We start from the raw sequence: 23,289 nt of genomic DNA on the forward strand, positions 1-23,289 counted from the left end.
ATTTACCTCTGTGAAACCGAATACTGATGGAGGCCCGGTTTACTCAACCACATTTTCAAGTGAAAACGCAAAGCCAACTTTTCAAAAATCCCAACTCTGTATAACTGGGAAAAACAAAATTTTTCTGAAACGCTGCTACTATGCAATGCGCACCACGGCCATAGTGAAAATATGTTTCCTGCACATGCTCAGTAGATGGACAATTACAAAGTTTGCCTCCAGAGTGTCATGACTCCCAGTGCAGATTCTCCTGGGACTCTTTTCATACAAATGTCCCTGTACTCTCATTGTTAATGTTTATGGTGGATTGTTCTCAGCACCCACTAGTGGCCCTACATGGAAATTACATCGTTTATCAGTGTTTCTGCCGTTTTTTTTCTGTAAACGGACAAAATGTTGCTGTGAAAACACGAAAAACCTTTCTGAAACGAAAACACCAAAAGGATGCGTTTTCATCTTGAAACTGCCGGAGTCGAGCTGAGCACAGTGGTGATGACAGCCTGTTGCAAAATGTCTTCTACTATCTCTCCATCAGAGGGCGCTAACAAGGTGCCCATACGCAGCTGGTAACTTTATTGTAGGCTTGACGGTATGCTAAAAAAAAAAAAAAACCCATCCTTATTATTCAGGATATCTGTAACAATTTGCCTGATTTATTACCTGGAAACATTGAAATGGCTCTCAATTTCAAAAAAGGTTGAAGATTCCATTTCGGGTATTTTATCAAAGCAGTTTCTCTGAAGATTTGGCTCTTGATGAAAGTGTCCATTCACGGTGTGATGATAGTCTGGTTATCAGTTGGAATCTTATCAGAGAATGTGTTTGGTAAAAGCTGTCAAACTTCTGTTTGTTTGGCTTTGACACACTCATGTTGGCCTCTCAGATAAAATTGTTTATCTCAGATGTGTTTCTGCCACTGTTCATCTCATCGCGACATTGTCGTGTAAAGATTCTGCTGGAAGCCTTTTGATTTCGTGTATTTTCCAAGACTGCACTCTGCTGTAGAGATTGGATCTCGGTGCTCGAGTGGAGTCGAGCTTTCATCACGTTTCCCTGCGGTGGCGTGTTGACATGAAAGGATCCACACGAAGTGATTGATTTATTGGCGCGAACGTCATCAGACTCGGCTTTGCGGCCACATGAGGAACAGCTGTCAAGTCAAACTCGTGTTCCCCTGATCATCTTTGCGTACATGGCTCTGATCGGGGTGGCAGGGTGCTGCTGGTCTCTGGGTGAAAGGCCGGTCTTCAATCCATCACAGGGCTGCTCTTGGGGTGATGGGAAAAAAAACTCCATGAGGAACAAGCACGAGCTTGGATTCAACGTTTGGTTTTACTGCTTTTCGGCTAAAGGACTGTACCACACCGGAAATCGACGCAGTAACCCTGTTTCCCTTTGTTGTTTCTCAGAATGGACTTTGACGATGAAGACGGAGAGGGACCCAGCAAATTTTCAAGGTGAGAACACGGATTGTAGACAACAGAGTGTCCTAGAAGTACTTTTTTAAAAATTTCCCGGTTCTTGTTTCAGGGTATCTGCAGGTAAACTTAATTAAAATTGATGATATGAACAAACTCAAAGTTTAAATTGTGTGTTTTTCACACTCATACAGTTTTATCATAGAAACCCTGCAGATACCCTGTTTGTACCACTGACAGCTACACAAACACTCCATCACCGATGTTTTTTTTAGTTCTCTCCCATCCAAATACAATGTTATGCTTGTATTTTCCTTTTTTTCTTTCAAGAGGAACTAAAGTTTTCTCTGTCACTGCATCTCAACTGTGCCTTCACTTTTTATTTCACAACCTCTGTGTTCTTTTCTGTCTGTGTTGTGTGTAAGTCTGTAGGATGTGCAGTAAGTTTTGTTTTTCCTGAGGATTTGTGTCTTCCACTTCGGGTGTTGTTAGTGGGGAGGAGGCGGAGGAGGAGCTGCTGCTCTCTGCTGGCCACACGAGGAACTGCACGCGTAATGATGGCCGTGCGGTTCATGTGGGGGAAAAGCTTCATGCTCGCACTGTAAAGAGTTTCACTTCTGTTCATACACCGTGCACATGCTTCTCTCATCAAAGAGCTAATGACCCATCGTCAGGGGCTTTAGTTCATTGCGATTCTTCTTGTACGATTGTAACAATGGTTGGGCTCAATTGGCAGGGCACGATGGAGAGGTGAATGGAAGTGTGCTGCACTTTGTGAACTGGTAAATAATGGCAAGAGTCAAATCATCCATAAACTCACATAGGCACAATGTTTTCCTTCTTGGCTTTAAAACATCTTTACAGGTTGTCAATTCACAAATGTGATTGTATTTTATTTTTGTTTACGAATCACCACTTTTAAAAATCAAATTTTTTCGTCAGGAAAAAAGCGGCGTGAGTGGTCGACGAATCTAAACTAGTACAAGTCGCTGATAGCATCAAAATCATTTTAAAACATTGTTCGGCAAGCATCTAGAACACGGCTGCTGTCACACATAAGGCCTGTGGGATAAAAGTGACCTGCAAGAGGCGCCAGTCCGACTAAACCACAGAGCAAATGGTAAACATTTCAAAGAAAACATCGATTTAAAAACAAACAAACAAATGTCTTCTTAGTAGCGGGCACAACACAATGCTGAGACCCGCGCTGAAATATCAATGATGGTGTCAGGGAGAAAGCAACAGCTGTAGGAGAAGGTTTTTGGACATTTCCCTGTGTTTTGCACTAGAACGTTTCATTGAAATTGACTTTATGTAGAGAATGTAATTTGGGTTTTTCAGTAGTAATTTGTGAAATTACAGACATTTCCATCAAATATTCTCTGCCACAACAAAGATAAAACTTTGAAGTTTAAATTTGAAGGTTATTATGGCATTGTTTTACCTGTCCAGCCCTCTCAGGATGAAATTGGGCTGAGTACGGCCCTTGAATTAAAACCTGTTGGACACCCCTGATCGAGAAGGCTTCTATAATCGCACTCGGAGCTCTAAGCACACATGGAATGGACACTTTGCTTCTCAGAGTGCATTAGTTTAGTGTGCACTTTACTGACATCTAGTGGACTTCAGCTTGTATGTCAGAGGTTTTCCAATATAAATATGAGAAGTGCCAAAGTCATGTTGTCCAAACCAGGTTGTGGAGGTTCTGCGTGCATGTCTCCAGTATACGTGATTCTAATGAATGAGCCATCGTCAAAGTCTGCAGACGGTTAACAAAGTGGTTGTTGTCGGATGATCGGATCGTTTAGATCGGACAGGATTAAATGATTTTGGTTACAGTTCAAGACACAGTAAAAGGTCTTGAAATGTGTTCTTATAACGGCTAATTAAAACTCAACTAAACTAAATTCATTTTCTCCATCTCCGTCTATATAACGTCCAACATAAAGCCAACAATAATCTATTGGCATTAAAATAACATTGAGTCCTTCTGGGGAAGATAAATGAAGAGATTTCTACTGATGATTGTCACCGTGACTCACAACAATATTAATATTTTGGATTTTACTAACCATCCAAGATATGAAAATGAAATGTTTAGTTTTTTTTGTAGTTTTTTTTTTCAAATTTTGGGGTATTTTTGAACAAGACTTTTTTTTGTCCTCAGAATAGGTTCTTATGAGAATAACTACAGATATGCAACTTGCCACACAACAATCGAACTAAGTAGCTATCCAGCAAACTACTTTGCTCTACTTTGATTTGTTGAGAAAACACCAGTTAAGGTTGTGGTTCAATGTATTGCCGAAGAGCACGCAGAAGTTTTATGATCATTACGGGCGACCTGTCAACCGCTGGGTCCAACACTTTGACAACTGGAGCCACAAGATCAGTGGAAGCAATGGGAACGAAGACGCAACCCAACGAGTACCAGGCTATTATAACACAGAGGCGGCCGCTTGAGCAATGTCCTGTCCATTTTTTCCATTGATGTTATCGTCACATTTTAAACATCTCCCGTCATCAACCCATAATTACTGCATGCAAGGAGTGTGGACAGTGAAGCTGCTACGCAATGCTTTTGAACCTTGTGTTTGTACACTGCATTACATGCTGCCCCCCTTTCTCCTCTCTAGGTATGATGATGATCAGATTCCTGGTGGGGATAAGGAGAGATATGCCAGGTAGGCCTAGCCAGCTGGGGCCACAGAGGATCTCCCATGGGCTCAGGGATCGACAGACTGTTGACCTGTTCTGACCTTAAACAAGGGAAACACTAACAACAGGCACCAAATGATCAGAGCAGCGTTTGCTTTCGAATCACATTTGACGCAAATTGACCCAGGCGTGTGGATAGAAGTCAAACAGTGAACAGTTCAAAAATGTCGGTGGGTGAAGTTTTCTAAAGCGAGAGGATATTTCGTCGGATATCATGTAGACAGACTGTAGTCTTAGTAGATGCATTTGATCAATTATTCAATAAAGGAATGAACCAAGAGGCCTACTATTTCAACAGTTGACAGACCAACCAACCAGCTCTTCAACCACTTAACTTAACCCAGTCTTTAAACAAACCAACGAGCAAGCAGGCAACAAAAACAACAAACCTTCCCGACCAAAGCAGTCAACCAACCAAACCACTTCACCAACCAACGACATGCCAACCAAGATGACAGCAAACCACCAACCCACCAACCCACCAACCAACCAACCAACCAACCACTTAACCTAACCCAGTCCTTCAACCAACCAATGAAGAAGCAAGCAACAAAAACAACAAACCAGCCAGCAAACTCACTCAATCCGTCACCAAACCTACCAACCGGTCGTCACACCAACCAATCCAGCGACTGACCTTCCCACCCAAGCAACTCGCCAACAAACCAACCAGCCAATGAAAATAACAACAATCAGCCGAGCAACCCGTGAACCGATCATCCAACCAACACGATCGACAATCCAACTAGTTGGCCAACCAGTTGCATCGTGAAACCCACCCACCAAACCCGTTACCCCACTAACCCAGCTTTATTTGAGTTGCACGTTTCAGCCTCAAAGGAGGTATACGCTATAATAACCCAGAAACATACACTCAAAGAAAAGGAAGTAAAGATGTTTGAAGGCTGAGTAACGCTGATTGAAAAAAGGCAAATATTTCTGTAAATGATCAGTCAAAGAGTGAACGTGTGTTTAAACCCCGACACAGAATGAATCGCGTACGACACAGACCTAAGTGCTAATCTCTGTCAACACAGCAGGAGATTCTTCTGACTTAATTTATCAAACCGCTGGCTGAGAAAACACTGTAAAATCATCTAGTGTCAAACAGCAGTAAGTATTCAGCAGCAGTAATGTCACCGTTAGTTTATGGGATTAAAACGGTCTCTGTTTGTGGATTAGACCCAATTTTGGTCCTTTTTTAAAAATTCATTTACAGGCGAACACTTGCTCGTGCTGATTCACAGAAGAAAACTTGCTCTCCCTCGGGGGAAACCTTTTGTAATATGAGGACTGCAGTTTTTTTCCCTTTAAATTATCATTTCATAAATGTTCTGTTTCCATCCCGGCCCGTTTCTTTTCCCACTTATTGATTTGAAGAGAAGTGTAAGCAAAGAAGAGCCGCGAAGGCGAGTAGAAACACAGATTTGATTTACGTTGCAGGTTGTCGTGTTATCGACTTACATGAGGAGAAAAAAGGAAAAAAAGCGTGTACTCTCATTTTTCTTCCTCTGACTTTATGAAAGCTGTGGCTAAACCTGCTGCGTGGGGGCATGCTGGCAAGCGAACGCCTTCATTTTCAATGTTTCTGCTGCTTTCGTGCAAACAGGCATGGTTTTCAAAATGTTTCCGTCTAAATCCAAAAGCATCAGTTAATTCCAAATCCCCCAACACTCCACGGGAAGTGGTTCCTCGTGTGAATCCTCCAAGTACCTGACTGCCTTACCCTCTGTTGTAGGGAAAACCACAGCGAGATCGAACGACGCCGGCGTAACAAAATGACCCAATACATCACCGAGCTGTCGGACATGGTGCCGACCTGCAGCGCCCTGGCTCGGAAACCAGACAAACTGACCATCCTGCGCATGGCCGTCTCCCACATGAAGTCCATGAGGGGCACCGGGAACACGTCCACCGACGGGGCCTACAAGCCTTCTTTTCTCACCGAACAAGTACGCAAACTCTCTGCATGTATATACAAGGCTGAAAGTCAAGATATGTGCGTTTGTTAGGGCCACGTACGACTATTAGCTTTTGTAGATTCAAAGAAAAAAACCTGGAAGATGTCTCCCGAAGCTAAATGACCCAACCCTGAATCCTCAGAGTGGTTTGCACACACCCTGTGATGGTGTAGATAAATACACAGCGATGTTGGAAGAGAAGATAAAACGATCCAAGAACTTTGTTTCTGTCATAAACAAGCCAAGTGTCTGCTTATTTTTAGCATCCAGGATAATGACACCATAGTGCTTCTACAGGATTATCACGCTGATCATGACAAACTAGTGCATCTCGTACAGCTGATTGTAAATAGGTCACCTCCCACAGTTTGAGTTGATAATTCACCGTCTCCTTCGCTGACGCGTTTGGGTGTACGTCTGTACCAGCTTTACATGCGTTATTAGCAAGGGAAACTGAATTGACAGCGTTTAGAAAAAGTCCGCAGGAAATGAATGTGAGTCGGCGTCTCTGTCAATGTGTGTTTCCCGCAGGAGCTAAAGCACCTGATCCTGGAGGCTGCCGACGGCTTTCTGTTTGTGGTTGCCGCGGAGACGGGCCGGGTCATCTACGTGTCGGACTCTGTGACGCCGGTGTTGAACCACCCGCAGGCGGAGTGGTTCGGCAGCACCCTGTACGAGCAGGTCCACCCCGACGACGTGGACAAGCTGAGGGAACAGCTCAGCACCACAGAAAACTCGATGACAGGTACAGGTCCTGTTGTTTTGGTGAAGCTGGAGCCCTTCGCTCGACACATTCAACATGCGATGTGCACTAGGTTCAGATTGGAAAGAGACCGGTCAAGCTGCGATTGTAGTATATATGTGGCCTCTGAAGTGAAATGCGCAAATATTTGATCTGAATGCAATGAATGTAGAAGACACTTACGCTTCACCTGAGCACAAATAGGACATGTTTTTATTTAGAGGGACGACATGGTGCAGTGCTGGCCTGCACACTCGCCTCACGGGGAGTTTATCTGTGTTTGATTCCGACCTGAGGCCACATACGTTTTGGAGTTTGCACATCCCCACTGAGACGAGGCTTTTCTCTTAGTTCACGCACAAAGACATGTATGTGTGAGGAACGGTGGACTTATCCAGGGTGTATCGTGCTCAATGACCAGCTGGGATAAATTCAACCCGACCAAGAAGACTAGTATTTGCTGAACATCTGACTTTGTTTGCTTCTACTCCGTTTCAATCAGAAAAAGGTCAAATCTAAAATGAAAGTCACATTGAACGGTGAAAGTTTGTTCTTCTGTATGAAGGGAGCGGTGCCGTGAGCTCCTGTGGATGAAAACAAGTTGTAAGAACATGCTGACTTTGCTCACTAGAGGGCAGTGTTGTCTTGTTGAAGTCCCTCCTCCTCTTGATGCCGAGCGGGAGACTCCACAGTATCTCACACTTTGTGTTTGCGTCCCTTCGCCTTCACATTCCACCCGGTCGGCCCTGTGAGGCGCTCCGTGCCCAGCAGCACCATGTAATCCTCACAACGCGGTAATCTCCGTGACCGATGAAGGCGCCACAAACTGGACGAGCACACGGGCTCAAACGCAGCCTTTCAAGATAGGCTTCATTCCCTGGAAAGAGAGGCATGATGTTTTGGAGGCACTGTTTGAACTTCGGAGGCTTTTCAATGACACATGAGGACCAAAGCGATACCCCAGCAGCCACAAGCGGGCCAAGTGGTCGTTCCCTCTGTGCCAGTTGTTGCCGTCTGTATCTTCTTGTGGGAATTCAATTATTGTTTTTTTTTTTTTTTGTGTATGTGGGTACAAAGGCTTTCCTCTTTTGCAATAATGCAACGTACGTACAGCAACAAACAATGGCTGTACATTAAGAGTGTTTCCAAACATCACAGACTGAACTGCAAAGTCGTCTTCTGAGAGTCTCTGTGGTGTTGAGCAGCATGTTTCAGCAGCACCACCTTCATCTCACTCGGACCTGTTTACACTTCTCAGTGCCCGTTTTCCCAAGTTTTTGAGGCGATCAAAGACCTTTTCCGTGTATTGATTATGGTCGTTCATTTAAAACAGCAGAAAATATTCGTGCTTCAACAGTCTGCTTTGGATTGTGGCTCAAGTCTTAATAAAGTGAGGAATTCAGCACCACGAGCTACATTCAGCACACAGAGAGAGACTGTCCTGACATCGATTATAAGTGGGGAAAACAACTGATGGAGTTCATTAGACCGATCAGCCTAAACGTTATGACAGGCAAAATGAGAGTTGATGTTTCAAGAAGAGAAAAATGGACAGTTGTTGCAATTTGAGAGAGTTTAGGGAGAGACGGTGTCGAGACGTCTTCATACTGCAGCACTTGTGAGGCGTTTCCAGTCCGCATCGGGCAGTGTCCATCAAAATGGTGTAAGGAAGAGAAATCGGTGAACCGGTGATATTGTCAAAGTCAGCCGAGCCTCGGTGATCCACCCGAGTGAATGCTGTCCACATTACTGTCACTCAGGTTGTGACAGACGTCTATGTTAGTGTTGTTGGTAATGTGTCAGAATACATGGACGGTGGTAGAGGCCAAGCCAAGGCTTTAGGCCTCCGAGACACGACACCAGGACAGGTAATTACCTGCTGGGGATTGGAATCAATGACATTTTGTTTTCTAATTTAAGATTAGGACTTAAACCAACACACTGTGTATCATAGATAAATAAATGCACATTCTGCTCCTGCAGGCAGCAAAAAATGAGGATCTGTAAAGGAAATATCCTCATATTGCTGCAACTTGTGTATTTGTAATGTATTCTGTTGTCTGAAATGATTACGCTGCAGTCGTTAAATATTTCTAAGGATTTGGTGTTTATGTTCTGCTGAATACAAAATAAATAAACAGGGAAAAGTAGTTTCTTTTGATAAAACCAATTAATCTTAATCTACAATGTTTTGTTATACGAATGGCACTCAAATCAATTTTTGTTTTTATTCTTCTCGCAAAATACCATAAACTGTCATTTCTGGATATTGTAGATGAGTTTGTTCGTCTGAGAGTCACAATTACATTTACTCATGCTGGATAAAACGATAATATTGTGACTTCTCATCCTCTACAGCAGGCCTACCTGTGAAACTGATGGTGAATAGTGATGGTTTGTGTGTCTGCTCGCATTCGGCTTCACTAATGTTTTGGCATGTTGATGATACGAGAGGAAGACTGCAGGCTTTACTTGAGGCAAACTGTGGGATTCCTGAGAAAAAAAGGTCACAACCAGTGTGGTGTTACTTATTTCGACTGCACCAAATGACTGAATTGAATTGAACAGCTTTATTGTGATTATGTCACATACAGTGAAATCGTGGGTACTGCTCCCTTTATGCATCATTATAAAGTGTAAACAAGTACATACGGAGTTAAAATAACAATGACATTTTTTTTTTTGATAAATTGTACACGTAAGTCAAATTGTAAGTTAACATTAATGCAAATGTATTAGGCAAATTTAGTTTTCTTGATTAGCAGATAGGGGGAAAAAACAACAGATTGTGATCTTTATTAAAAATTGGGATTCTCCATTAGTTGATCGAAAGATTTCCTCCATGTGGAATATCTTCAGTCATCGGTCTGATCCAGTGTTTGTTCTGTCTGTTGTTAGTTTGTCTTGTTGACTGGAGGTGTTGTGTGTAAACACATTCGGCTCCAGTCACAGAAAGTTGTCATGTTTTTTTCCTGGGTGGGTGAGGAAGACTTGCTGGGAGACGTCGCCCAGCTGTTCCCAGACTGTGACTAATAGACTGGTGCTGGAGTGTAAAATGAGACCCCCCCCCCCCCCCCCCTGCGGTGGCCGTGCAGGTACAGCCGAGCCGCAGTGAGAGAGAACAGACAGAACAAGTGTTTGTGGAGTTGTTGATGTCATCGGCTCGCGTCCTGTGTTTACCTCCTTCGCTCTCCGCGATGCATCACCGCGGTGTTTGCGTGAGATGTTCCAGTCGGCCTCAGAGATCCCAGATTCTCTTTCATTCCTGCTCCAGCTGGAAGAAATCAGAGCCGCGTTAATGATAGCCGAGAGCGATCGTGCAGGTTAAAGTAACAGAGCTCGGCGGTGGGGGTCTGCCTTTTTCCGCTGCGTCTCGTCCTGCGCTCCTCTTTCGCTCTGGGATCAAAGGTGGAGTTCCTACAGCGAAGTTCCGCCGAGCCCAACTCACAAGATTGATTCCTCTTTTCTCAGTGTCGCGACCTCTGTTCAGCGGTGTTGACAGTTTCAGAGACGGAGCGCTGGATGAAGACTCGGCGGGTCCCGTCGGGCCGTCTGAGCGAGCCGCCGTCTGGCAGCCCCGGTGATCAGCTGTCTCCCGCTCAGGAATGCCTCTCGTCTCATCCAGTAACTAGAAACTGCTGGAGGAAATCGATGTGCACTTACGTCACGCTAATGGCAGTTTGATGTTCGTCCACAGTGGCCTTTTACAGTAATTCCAATAAAACTCTGTGGAATGATGAATATGATACAGCTTGATTAAGTGTAGAGACTGATCAGGCCGTTCAGCTGCTCCATTTTTTACACCGGATGCCTTTCCTCATGCAATCGGAATTTGATCCTTCAAAATCTACATCAATTACAAATAAGCAGAGCATTTTCAGGTCTTTTTTTTTTTTTTTATTGTTTATTCTTTATCATTTTGCATATAGGAGAAATACATTATAGCCCTGGCGATCTCAGTTGGTAGAGCATACGACTCACAATCTCAAGGTAGAGGGTTCATGTCCCACGCCGGGCGCCACCTTCCCGTGGGCTCACCACCCACAGGAAAGGTTCTTAATCAGTGCGATGTGATCTGGGTGACAGTGCTCAGACTGGCGACCCAGAAACAGATAAGGGGGAGAAAATGGATGGAAAAATACATTATGCTATCACAAATATTTCAATGTTTGTTTTTGTTTTTTTTTAAAGTTCAATTTTCTTTTCATACAAAATGTGAATCAGTCATAGATAAACCGGACTAACTGCAGCATTGGGGATTTGCTGTGAAAGAAATTTAACAGAAGTTCCATTATACCCTCATAAATATTTCACATACTGTACATCGAGCGCTCCAGTATTATATAAGAGATGCAGCTGGAGAATGCAAGGCAAATTGATTTTCATAGTGTAAGCTATTTTTAAGGCAATATATCACAATATTTACATCAAGAAATTAAGATCCCGTCTTAAGAGGAAAGAAAAATCGTGTTGTGGTATCGTTTTGACACCACTGTAGTATCTTTACTAAGTTGACATTTGATGGATATCTTTATTATTACAGTACATTTAAATATCCGTGTTCGTTTCAACTCCACTGAAAACCCTCACATCAATTGGGACGATTATTGGATATTTTGCTGTTTGCCCATTAAAATGAACGGACGCCAACATCACCAGTACACGCAAACATCCGCCTGGTTTCATAGAGGCAGAAAGATTTAGTGAACTGGTCTGTTAATGTCTCACCAGGACGGATTCTGGACCTGAAGACGGGAACGGTGAAGAAGGAGGGGCAGCAGTCCTCCATGAGGATGTGTATGGGCTCCCGGCGCTCCTTCATCTGCCGCATGAGGTGGGTCATACCGTGGGACTTTTTTTTTTTTTCGTATAATTTTTTTAATGTGTTTTTGTTTGTTTCTATTTCATCTCTTAAAAACAAACCTGACTGCAGTCCTGAACAAGTGTTGCATTTTAAAAACTCAAAAATGGAAACCTTTTAATTTCAATGGAGTGCATATTAAGAGATACAAAACATATGAAAATATATGAAAAAAATCCCTACTCTGATACTGCCGTTCATCTCAGCTGGGATGTTGATGTGAGTGTTGGCGTCACAAAAACAAAAAACAATCGGATGCATGAAATATGTTTGAGTGTTTTATTAAAGTTAGTTTGTCATTTATTCATGAGATGTAGTTTGAGGACATTAGATAGTATACCCTCCCTTGTGAAACCAACTTCCGGAAACCAGTGGCTTAATATAGGTCAGATTAAACAAACAACAACCTCCTCATTCTTTATATAGCTTTTTAAAACTAAATTGAGCACATGTAATTGAAAAGTATTTTTTTTTAGTAGTTTCAAAATCCATTTCTCTAAAGTTAATTAGGGGAGAAAATTAAATCAGTCATTAGTTATGGCTTATCTCCTGAAAAGTACCTAAAAATTAGCAAACATGAATATTTAAATTAATTGACATTGCAGAATTATACATCTGGTTACAGGATCATTGTAGAAATCACTGGAATCTAGTTAATGTAATTGGATGTAACTGCTGCAACAAGTCAGACCCTTTTTTGATCTTCCACCGTCTTTAAGGTTTAATTTGAAACCACATGGAACATACAGCCAGTGATCTGCTTGGTGTTTTTGCATGAGCAGTTTGTAGAGGAGGCTTTTCTTTTCCACTATAACTGCACTCTGTACACACAGGGAGCCACATAGAGACATCTCTGGATCAGTTTGGCGCGGAGGAACTTTAACCTCATCCAAAGACATGCTCTACGGACTGTGTGGGCAAAAATCTGACATTTAGAAAGTCTTTCTTTGGAAAAAAAATAAATAAATGGAACTCACTGGAACTATGAGACATCACATCGCAGCTTTAGACTCTCGGGAGTGTGTTTTTAAGATTGTATTGATCACTTCTATAGCTAAAGTCCAAACTGGAGACAATACAGCACAGAGTTTTTTCCATCAGATCCCCTCGGTTTTTGGAACAATCGGGAAATAAAGCTCACAGAATCAGTGAGCGCTCACCCATTTTTAGAGACTTCATCATTTATGTGATGATGTGCTTTTATTTTAATATCCTATTGAGTGAAATTTCCCTGGGAGAGCTTGTTACTTTAACATTTTCTGTGTGACTATTCCTGCTATTTCATTATAATTTTTGAGATTATATTGTGTTTTATGATTCTCTTATGGTCGAATAGTCAGATAATTGGTTTAAACACTTTGTTAAGATCCTATATGAGTAAAGATATTGTTTCATAACTGCTCTATTGATTTTTAACGTTATTGCACAAAGCTCAAGTCCATGTTGTTTTCTATCTGTAATGCCACTGTTGTCCATTAGGTGGTTGTCTTCAGTCTCTGTAGAGTCCAATCGTGACCGCTTTTTAGCAAAGAGCTTGATTGTGAAGTTACATTGTATGAATAGGCAATTAAAATGGCAATGAGTTCACTGACTTGTTATGGCTTGGCATTGCAAAACAGAAAGATGACCAGTTTGTTTACTTCACTCGGCCATCAAAGTGTGTCACAGCATACATTCAACTTTTGACAAGACTGGTTTGTAGGAACTCTCTTTTGTGGATAGAAACACCCAATTTAGTAAAAAATATAGAATAAGAAGCACAATACGTGTTGTTTTGATGGTAAAACCACTGTGTCGACGTGAGACGAGGTTATCCGTAACATGTCGAGAAGATTTGGCTCGCCGGCGGGCTGAACTGGCTCTCCGTGGTTAGCAGCAGGGGCTCATGTAACGTGACGGGCAGCCGGCAGTATGGAGCTGACAAAGTGACAGCCATTAGACGCTCACAAAGACACAAGTGACAGGCCCTTTATTTTACCCACTTACTGCTGAGAAGCAACACCGAAGAGCCACGCTGAGCTGTTTCTAATTAGCTCCACAAGTGCTTCGCAGTAGAGTTTCATATGTGAGTGATTGTGTTGTCGAAGCGATTGTTGCCACAGTGGTGCCGCGTCGACCCCGCGTGGGGCCGTCACGGTGCCCGAGGCAGAGGAGGGGACTCGTGGAGGCTTCTCGGGGAGGTGAACAAAGAAGTTATGCAAGTCGACTGAAGACGAATCATCCATACTTTGATTGGCAAATGAAGAGGAAAAAAAACCCCATCCAGTTTTAGAACACTGTAACATGAACATAGTGTCTCTCATTCAAGAAGCTAGATTGATCGGACACATTTATATCACTGACTCACCACTGTGAACTGTATGCCAGAGCCGAGTGGCCATGCGCTGGATGACCTTGGTATACGAGGTTCCTTCCTGCCTATGTACTCTTCTCTAGAGAACCAACTGCCATTATTCCTTACCTTCCAGTGACATTCTTCACCTGCATGCTCCTCGTGTTCGGACTGAACTGGGAAAGCAGATTTAAGTTTCTCTGCCTGTCCAAACAGAAACTAAAATGTCCGAACTGGTATCTTTAAATCATTTCCGTTCTTTATTACTCGAGGATCGACTAATCGGTGTTGTTGTTTTTAAAGTTTTTACCATTAATCCATGCATCTCAAAATTTTTATTGCACTTTATTCTAATCTGCCTTGCAAAATCTGCATTTTAACTTTAAAATGTTGTCTATAGTAATCTGCACCTTCTCATTTTAACTATTTGTTAATTGTGCTAAATTAGTTTTATATGTTTTGAATCTAAGCATGTGATGTGTGCTGCAGACCTCTTTCCCAGGTCACCTTTGTAAAATAGATCTTGATATCTTTTCCTGGTTAAATGAATACGTTAAAAATATAATACTGGATTTAGACTTTTTCCTACATCATACAGATGGGTTTACCTCCAGTAGGTTGCAGGAGTGAAATGTGTCTGTAAGTGAAGTAAGACCAGTGGTGTAGTCCAGTTTATACGCAGGTATATGGTGTATACTCACTTATTTTCCAATTAGCATTGCGTCCAGCCTCTTCTGAATCCCCCATGATGCACCACTCAGCAGTACCTCCAAGCCAGACCGAGTATTTTATTATGCCTCCGGTGATGAAGCCGTAACCCCACCATACTCAACCTCTGATTGGCTCGTACTTTCTGCATTTGCCTATTTGATTGGTTAATGTGGGCTGACGAGCCAATCAGAGGCCGAGTAGGACTGGTCGTGATGAAGCAGATATTGCTAACCGCTAATTTAGAGTGAAATTATGTGACAATGAGCAAATACTAAGAATGGGTTTTCACTAAATAGTCATTTCACATGACACTGTTTCTAAAAAAAAAAAAAAGGGAGGTTTACTGTGCACAAATCCCCAGAAGAACCTAATCTAATCTAAACATTTGAATAACAGCTGATGTAAAGCTTTGACTGGTGATCACTGACTGTATGAAGCCGGCTGAATTGCGCTGCGATCGGTGTCAGCTTGATAGCATGCCTTTCAGAGAGCAGCAAACTCCTCACCTTAATTAATTTTGTATTAGAATATGAAGAACCTAAAGAAGAGGATTGTTTAGTTGGATAATGGTAGGTCAAATCATTGAGTCCATCTTTGTTCATCAAGCACTTCAAGATCAATATACAATCAATTTCAATGGTCAAACAACATGTGACAGTATGAGGATTTGTTTACTCAACCATCCATACATCCATCCATCCATACATACATCCATACGTCCATACGTCCATCCATCCATCCATCCATCCATACATACATCCATCCATCCATACATACATCCATACGTCCATACGTCCATCCATCCATACATACATCCATACGTCCATCCATACATACATCCATACGTCCATACGTCCATCCATCCATACATACATCCATACGTCCATACGTCCATACATCCAGTTCAGTTGTATTTTTATGACACCAATAACCAGATAGTCATCACAAGGCTTTCTTCTCCTGGTAAAAACTCCACTCTTCCACACAAGCTAACATTGGCTGAGCAGAAGCAGACTCGGAGGTGGAGTCTTTCCACTCCAGAATAGAAAGAGACAAAAGCAAAGGGCTGTGATTGAGAGCAACAAGCAAGCAAACAAACAAACAAACAAACAAACTGTCCCTCCCTCCCTGCCTTCCACTCATATTTCTTCCATTTGGGCTTGTGCAGGTTGGAGTCTCTCCCAGCTGACGTTGTGCTAAAAGCAGTGTAAAAGCCTTAACGATCCCCCGTTCATCACAGGTCCAATCATGAGAACTGATGATAATCTTCTATATGAACACAAGTTGTAGTGAGCATATTCGTCTCAGTGTTGGCAAAGTCCGTGTTTTGAGCAACATGGGTCATAATTAATAGGTTGTTGAATTTATCAGATTAGAAACAAAGATCACTGCAAGAGAGAAACACCTGTTGGAATATAAAAGTGTTTTTAAATATTTTTATTGAAGCGACCGCCAGACTTCAAGAAATGTTTTTATCAGTAAAAGTGGGTCTCATCAATGATTTTCCATTCACTTCAAATGAGAATTTGTGTGAAAACACCTGTTTCTATTGTGAGCCGACTGTTCTGCCATCCAAAGTCCAAATGTAATGAAGGCAGCCAGCTGAAAGGATGAGATCTATATAACTTATATTTAGACAGTGGTGAAGCAGAGGAGACATGAATTGACATAACCTGTACAGCTTGAGTGTCAATAAATCTCTAGTAAAGCGAGAGATGGAACAATTCATTGTTGACCCATTTAATATAAAGTGTTAATCTGATGCCTTGAGAAAAGGATAAAAATACTAAGTAATCACTTCCTAAAGTTTGTATCTAAATTACCCCCCCCCCCCCCCCCCCAACCCCCCTAAGAATCTCTATAAAATCAAAATTTAGTTACCAGGGACTTTATTGTGTGTTATAATGGATAATGGATGATGGCTGTGCTGCATAAAGGCCTGTTGTTTGAGGTGCTAATGTGGTAAATGGCTGGGGTTCATTCCTAAAGCTGGAATAAATCTAACCAGTGAATCAAATCAAATCAGATTGAATTATGACCAGTTATGGTCTTCTTTCTGATCGAGTTTGACCTCATCAACAGCATGTAAATATTAACCATGACTAAGGAGCAGATTGACAAACCATGTGTGAACCCTAATACTTTTGATGAACTTTGGGTGTCCGTTTGCTCGACTATGTTGCTTGGAGTGTTTGAAAATGTAACTGTTTGAAAATGGCTTCCAGGGTGGAACTTTTTGAAAACACTCTATCTCCGTGGAAACGGGTTAAAGCGCAAGTTATTGAACTTGCTTCGGCTCCGTTTCCGTGGAAACTGGGAGGAATGCAACTTTCCTGATACCCTGCTACTCCGCACCATGGCCGTAGTAAATAATTGTGCCGCACATGCTCAGCAGCAGGACAGTAAGAACAATGTTTCCTCCAGTGTTGTGACTCTCAGTCGATATTCTCCTGGGACCCCAGGCTGCGGAGAGATGTCTGTTTCACGTCAATTCAGCAGCAATAGGAGGTCATCAATGAATATTGATCCTCTCTGGTTGAAATTAGTAGTGTTACCTGGTGTAAAGTGATCACTGCAGAGGCAGATCAGGCTTCCAGAGGGTAGGTAGGAAGCAAACACTAGACTTTTGTCGGTGCCGATCATGAGAGCCCTCGACTCTATTGGTGGTTAAAAAGTTCAAATGAGCAGTTCCTAGCAACTGTTTTTCCAAGACAAAACATAAATGTAGAAACGGGTCTCTGAGTGAGCTTTGCGCACACTATCAAAAGTGTTTTTTCAAGGTACTCCCGTCTTCTCGGCGCATGCGGTGGAATTGAAGGGGTTGTAGTAAGCTCTGTGTGTGGATTCTTGTTCTGTAACGTTGGGTTTTGAAGCGAGACATCTGTGACAGTGTGCACACACCGGGCTGCCTAATACCACTCAGCACAAGTACAATATATGACTCATACCTGCCTTTTTAAATTGGGATGTTCACGGACCCATAACCTATTTCACACTACACGAGCCTCAAGCCATATGCTTTTCTATCTCGACGTAATGGCATTAATATTTTTGTTCCCCAAAGGTTGTTGGTTAAATGACTGATGTTTCCATACTTCACAGATAATTAGACATAGCAAGCTCGCCATCATACATATATTCCAGTAATTATTCCCGTCTGTTGTGCATCGGTGTATCTTCCGCAGCTTCGCAGCCTTGAAAACTCCGATCCTTGTTAATTTCGTCTCATCCCCTGCGCTTCATGTCAGGATATGAGACGGTTTGCCCCACAGGCCTCGTTGCTCATTGGCTCCAAAACTACATCAAAGTGGCTTTTGACTGCTGCGAGGGTTTGGAAGAGTTTGTGTTTCGATGAACAAAATAACACACCTTTTTCAATTTTGCCTGACACGCTGCGCCGGTGTCAGTGCCAGAGTGTGGAGAACCGTCAGGGGGCTGCTTTAGCCTTGTTTTGTCTGGATCCGTCACAAAGGGCCCCGAGTTGCACGAAAGCCACACTGTGTTATGCTCTTATGAAAATTGTTGAACAGACTTCTCTTTTCTTTTTTTGCCTCTTCCTGTTGCTATTCAGACGCTGCATAATTCAAACAACATGCTGCTGGGACAGTCTGAAAGCGGCTGCAAGCAAAGAGTGAAACGCAAACCCCTTCTGTGACATACGCATAGACATCGCTGAGAGCAGCACAGTAGATCAGCGGGCGAACGTTTCAGGGAAGCCGATATTAGATCCAGGCTGACTTATGTAATGTTGAGACACGGGACCCGACGTTTCACGGAAAAAACACGCGGTTTCTGAACACTGCAGGCCTCGAGGAAGCTCGGCTGGAGGCTCAAACCGATCAATCAAACCCCTGATCCAACGGTGTGGGATACGCTCGCTCAGTGTGGTCGCTCTCTCATGAGGCCAGCGAGCTGCGAGATGATGGAGAAGAATGTGTCATAAGGATGTCTCAATGTTTGAACCAGCTCCACTGGATTGTGTAGTGGTAGAAAATGTGTAAAAACAATGAAAGCAACTGGTTTTGTGGATGAATTCGCCGTAAGGAAATGTCAATATCGTATTACTTCACACCTCCCCCTAATATTTCTTGATGTTGCCCAACAAAACTAACTTTCACAGTGCTGCAGTCAAGAGTAGCAGAATCTCCCCGGATGTAATAACTAGTCGGACATCATTTGGCAACAAGTTCCTCCAGTAGCTGCAGATCAGATGTGTATTGGTTCTTTTTTTTTTTTTCCAGTTCAGGGAGATTCTTAAGATGTCTGCAGTGAACATCCCCGTTTGAATCAGGGCTGAGCCGGGGCTGCAGATCCAAAAGGAGAATTTGTTTGTTTTAGGGACCTCCTTTACACGTCTTCCAGCAGAAATTGAACAATGTTATTGCATTTTGGGTGTTTGTTTACACGACAACGGTGCTTGGAGCCACTGAAAACAACATTTTGAACAGACTTCGACTGTATCTCTATGGAAACAGAAGAAAATGCAAACTTTTCCCAAATGTTGCTACTGCGCGTGCTCACCATGGCCGTAGTAACTAGGAGTTGTGCACGTGCTCAGTAGCTGGACATTAAGAACATTGCTTCCTCCGGAGTGTCATGACTCCCAGTCCATCTTCTCCTGGGACTTGGTAATTTTATATTTGACAGTCATTGTAATAACAATCCAACTTGGTCGGTCTATACGAATGTCTGTGTTCTTCCAATCCTAATCTTTAGAGCGGATTGTTCTCTGTGAGCATCTGTTTGTTCATCACAGAAAACAACCGACACCACCCACTGGTGACCCTACATGACAACGACATATTTTTCGACGCTTCTGCCGTTTCCGTGTAAACGGACATCGTTGCCATAACGACGCCAAACTTTTCTAATTGAAAACTCAAAATGCATGCGTTTCCTCTTGAAATGCTGCTCCCTCCACCATACTTGGTGTGGCTGATCTCGTGTGCTCTTCTCCTACAATCTGACTTTAGTTTCATCTGTCAGTGTCCAGGTTTGGAAAACTGAAGGCGTGCAGTGATTTTTATTGAGGAAGCAACAGTTTCCTCTGCGCGGTCCTGCTATTGACACCATGTCTGTTCAACTGTTCTTCTGCTTTTCTTCTTTACTTCACTGATCACTCTGTATTGTACCTCTGAAGCCAACTAGGCCACTTCCAGGGAGAGTCGTCACAGTACTAAATGGCCTCCATTTGTGGACTAGTTAACCTCAACAGTCTTGACTTTACAAATCCTTCCTGTCTGATGCAAATCTACGATTCTTATTGGGAGGTAATCAGAGATTCGACTTCTGATTCCAATGAGCTGTTTTTGTAATGGTTATTACCCTGAAGTTTCTCTTTCTTTTTATCAAGAAACACCATTAAATTATACATATTGTATTTGTCTGTGACTCAGATGATGATAAGGTCATAGTATAATGATAATAATATTTATATAATTCAGGGATTTATGTAACAATGTTGTGTAAGGCAGGGAAATCAATAAAACAACAAACCAAGTTATCAGGAGTTTAAAAATAACATAAAATGCCAATAAAAAAACAGCCAATGCCGTTCTAATCCTCATAAAAAGTGATGGTGTGTTCCAGCTCTTGTGGCCGAAGTGGCTGTTTTCAGTCTGTTCCCTGGTTTGTTTGCAAGATGCTGAGGAAGAACAGAAAAAGCTGTGGCTCTGTGCTACTCATAAAACAAAACAAAACCCCTCCAAAAAATGTTATTCCTAAACTTCAGACCGTATTTTGTGAAACCAAATCCAGCTGCCGTTGAATGCTTGTGCTTGCTGTTTGTGCAAAGACGGTCAGTCCCTAAACACTTCCAGTGGAAAAGATCGCTAATAAGAAACACTGTTCAGACTGCGGTCAGCCTATGATTAATCTCTCCTGTGATAGAAGCTGTACGTTGAGTATTTGTTGAACGACTATGTCTCTGTTAGTGAGTGTGTGTGCTTCCTCTGCTGCACTGTTGTGCTGCAGTTGTTCTGTCGAGCACATCATTCGTCCCCCACCGTGGAATTACAGTCTGAAGCACTTTGTGACAGCGTCTGTGAGAAGTGTGCCATAAATAAACTTAATGTACTTCCTTATATACTCGTCTTTGTTGTGTAGGTGCGGCAGCGCGCCACTGGATCACATCTCCCTAAACCGCCTGTCCAACATGAGGAAGAGATACAGGTACGAGACCCTCCGAGCATGACCGGGGCCACGCTGCATTAGCCGCTGATTGTTTCCAAATGGTACAAACTCTGGAGTCTCTAAATAACTGCGGAGTTTGTTTAGTTTATTATATATTGGCCCAATTGTTTGTTTGTTTTTAGTTTTTTTGACATTTCACTGTATTTTGCACTGTCAAAGGTTGCTGCATATGAAAGGATCACGAATAAGGCACATAAATTTAAACAAAAATGGGGTAGATAAAGTATTGGGGTTGTAAATACAACTATGTTAAACAGGATCTCTGCTAATATATATATATATATATATATATATATATGTATACAAAAATAAAAACTATATATATAGTATATATATATATTTTTGTCATTGCTATTGAATAACAATTGAAAATGTTTTAAATTGTATTAATTTTATTGTTTGGTTTTTTTATTGTTTTTAAGTAGCAAAGCCATACATAATGAGTCAATGGTATCCCTCTGTTTGTTCTGTTGGGTGGGGATGGGGGTGAGTAGGAGTTGGTAAATTAAAATTTTCTAAGGTTTCTAATATTCAGTGGATATGTATATAAAATTGTATTTTGTTCATGGGAAACAAATGCAAGGGGGAAAAAAGACTTGAAAAGTTGAGATTGTGAAAAAAATATCGCCATTTTCATCACCTATGCTCTGCGCCACAACAACAAAAAAAAGTTTAAATTTAAAGGTTGTTAGGGCATTAATAAGGTTCGACGTACTCGGGAGATGAAATTGTGCTGTATGTGGCCCTTGAACTAAAATGTGTTTGACACACACACGCGCACACGCTAAATCCTCCATGGGAAGTTAACTTTGAGTGTAAATTCCTACACTTTTGAGAAGCAAATGTGCGCTTCCTTGTTAAATCCCCGTGTCCCTAACACGCTGCTCTGTGTTTGTGTTTGTGTGTGTGTGTGTGTGTGTGTGTGTGTGTGTGTGTGTGTGTGTGTGTGTGTGTGTGTGTGTGTGTGTGTGTGTGTGTGTGTGTGTGTGTGTGTGTGTGTGTGTGTGTGTGTGTGTGTGTGTGTGTGTGTGTGTGTGTGTGTGTGTGTGTGTGTGTGTGTGTGTGTTTGATGATCAGGAACGGCCTCGGACCGTCCAAAGAAGGAGAGGCTCAGTACTCGGTGGTGCACTGCACCGGCTACATCAAAGCGTGGCCTCCCGCAGGTAAACAAACGCACACACGTCACGTTTCAACTCGCTGCTCTTCTGCTTAACCCAAACTCCACTCTCCCCCCTGGTGGGGGTCCCGTGCCAAAGTCAGCGCGGCCCGGCGTAACCTGAAGCAGCTGTGGGGCTGGCGGATCAGCAGCTGGATTCCGCCGCAGATTCACTGGGGTTTGGAGGGGACTATTTCTTCAAAGTCTGCTCCACGCTGCACTTCCTGCTGACGCGTGAAAACCACGCAACGCAAACACGGGACGTCTTTGTCTCGCTGGGAGTTTGACAGCGTGAATGTTTTTACAGTCCGTCTTCTGGGCTGATGAAATTCTCTGCTGATGGGCGGATGTTTGTAGTGAAAACACGCGTGTGTTTTTTACCGGGTCCTTCCCGGGAGCTCCAGGTGTCCGTCCGCTCCGACTCCACCATCCCCGTCATGAACTTTTACCGTACCAAACCGCTGCATTTGTAATGGGCCGAGGCTCTGTGGGATTGATGGAAATTGCAGCTCCCACACTGACCCGCTCTGCTCTCATCCACACCACAAACATCTGATCCAACGATAAGCCGTCAAAATAATATTTGCAGTCCTAAATCTCACCCTTAGAGCTTTTAAAAAAAAAAAAAAAGAAAAATAAATCAAACAAGCTCGCTTTGTGATGATGAACGACAGTTGTTGTTTGCTTCTCTGTAATAAAATCTGTCGAGAGCGATTCCTCTGAGGTCTCCTGGTTTCGTTCCAAACATTTAATGGAACTGTCCTACTGACACGCCGAAGAAACACCAAGCCAAAAACACCCCCGTCCCCCCGTCCCCCCCCCAATCTGAGGTCCCGCTGTCCCCACGTTCACCTCGGTGTGCTTCCTGGTGCAGAACGAACAAAGAGGTCGTGTTTGGCTTTTTAAAATGTCACACATTTCAGTCCAACTCCCCACCACACGGTTTATTCTCCTTCAGAATGTGTGTCGGGCCCTGCGACGGATTCCGAAGATGGATCAAATAACAATAGCAAGTTTCTTCAATTGATATTGCACAAATATAGACGGTAGAAATATGCTTGTTTACATATTCGCACAATAAGCCACCAAAACCTCAGCGAGTTTCTAAAGCCACTGAAGTTGAGCAAATTTTGCCCAACACTGTAAATGTAACATTTCTGATCAGTCTAAAAACGTCATTTTCATCCGTTTGTTGGGC

The 23,289-nt window shown here is 42.7% G+C and overlaps 1 protein-coding gene across 2 annotated transcripts in view; it reads left to right on the top strand.

The window, feature by feature from the left end:
• The window catches only part of arnt2 (aryl-hydrocarbon receptor nuclear translocator 2), a 74,731-nt gene that overhangs the window by 16,881 nt on the left and 34,561 nt on the right, over positions 1-23,289 (top strand). The window contains exons 3-8 of one of the 2 annotated variants that reach the window (XM_080458330.1): positions 1,410-1,457; positions 5,875-6,088; positions 6,629-6,842; positions 11,571-11,673; positions 20,849-20,914; positions 22,013-22,098. In XM_080458330.1, coding sequence (XP_080314456.1) covers positions 1,410-1,457; positions 5,875-6,088; positions 6,629-6,842; positions 11,571-11,673; positions 20,849-20,914; positions 22,013-22,098 — 731 coding nt within the window. The remainder of the gene's footprint in view (positions 1-1,409; positions 1,458-5,874; positions 6,089-6,628; positions 6,843-11,570; positions 11,674-20,848; positions 20,915-22,012; positions 22,099-23,289) is intronic. The other variant, XM_080458331.1, reaches the window with a different exon arrangement.

The sequence above is a fragment of the Lipophrys pholis genome (assembly GCF_963383615.2).
Source record: "Lipophrys pholis genome assembly, chromosome: 2".
In the NCBI taxonomy this organism is placed as follows: Eukaryota; Metazoa; Chordata; class Actinopteri; order Blenniiformes; family Blenniidae; genus Lipophrys; species Lipophrys pholis.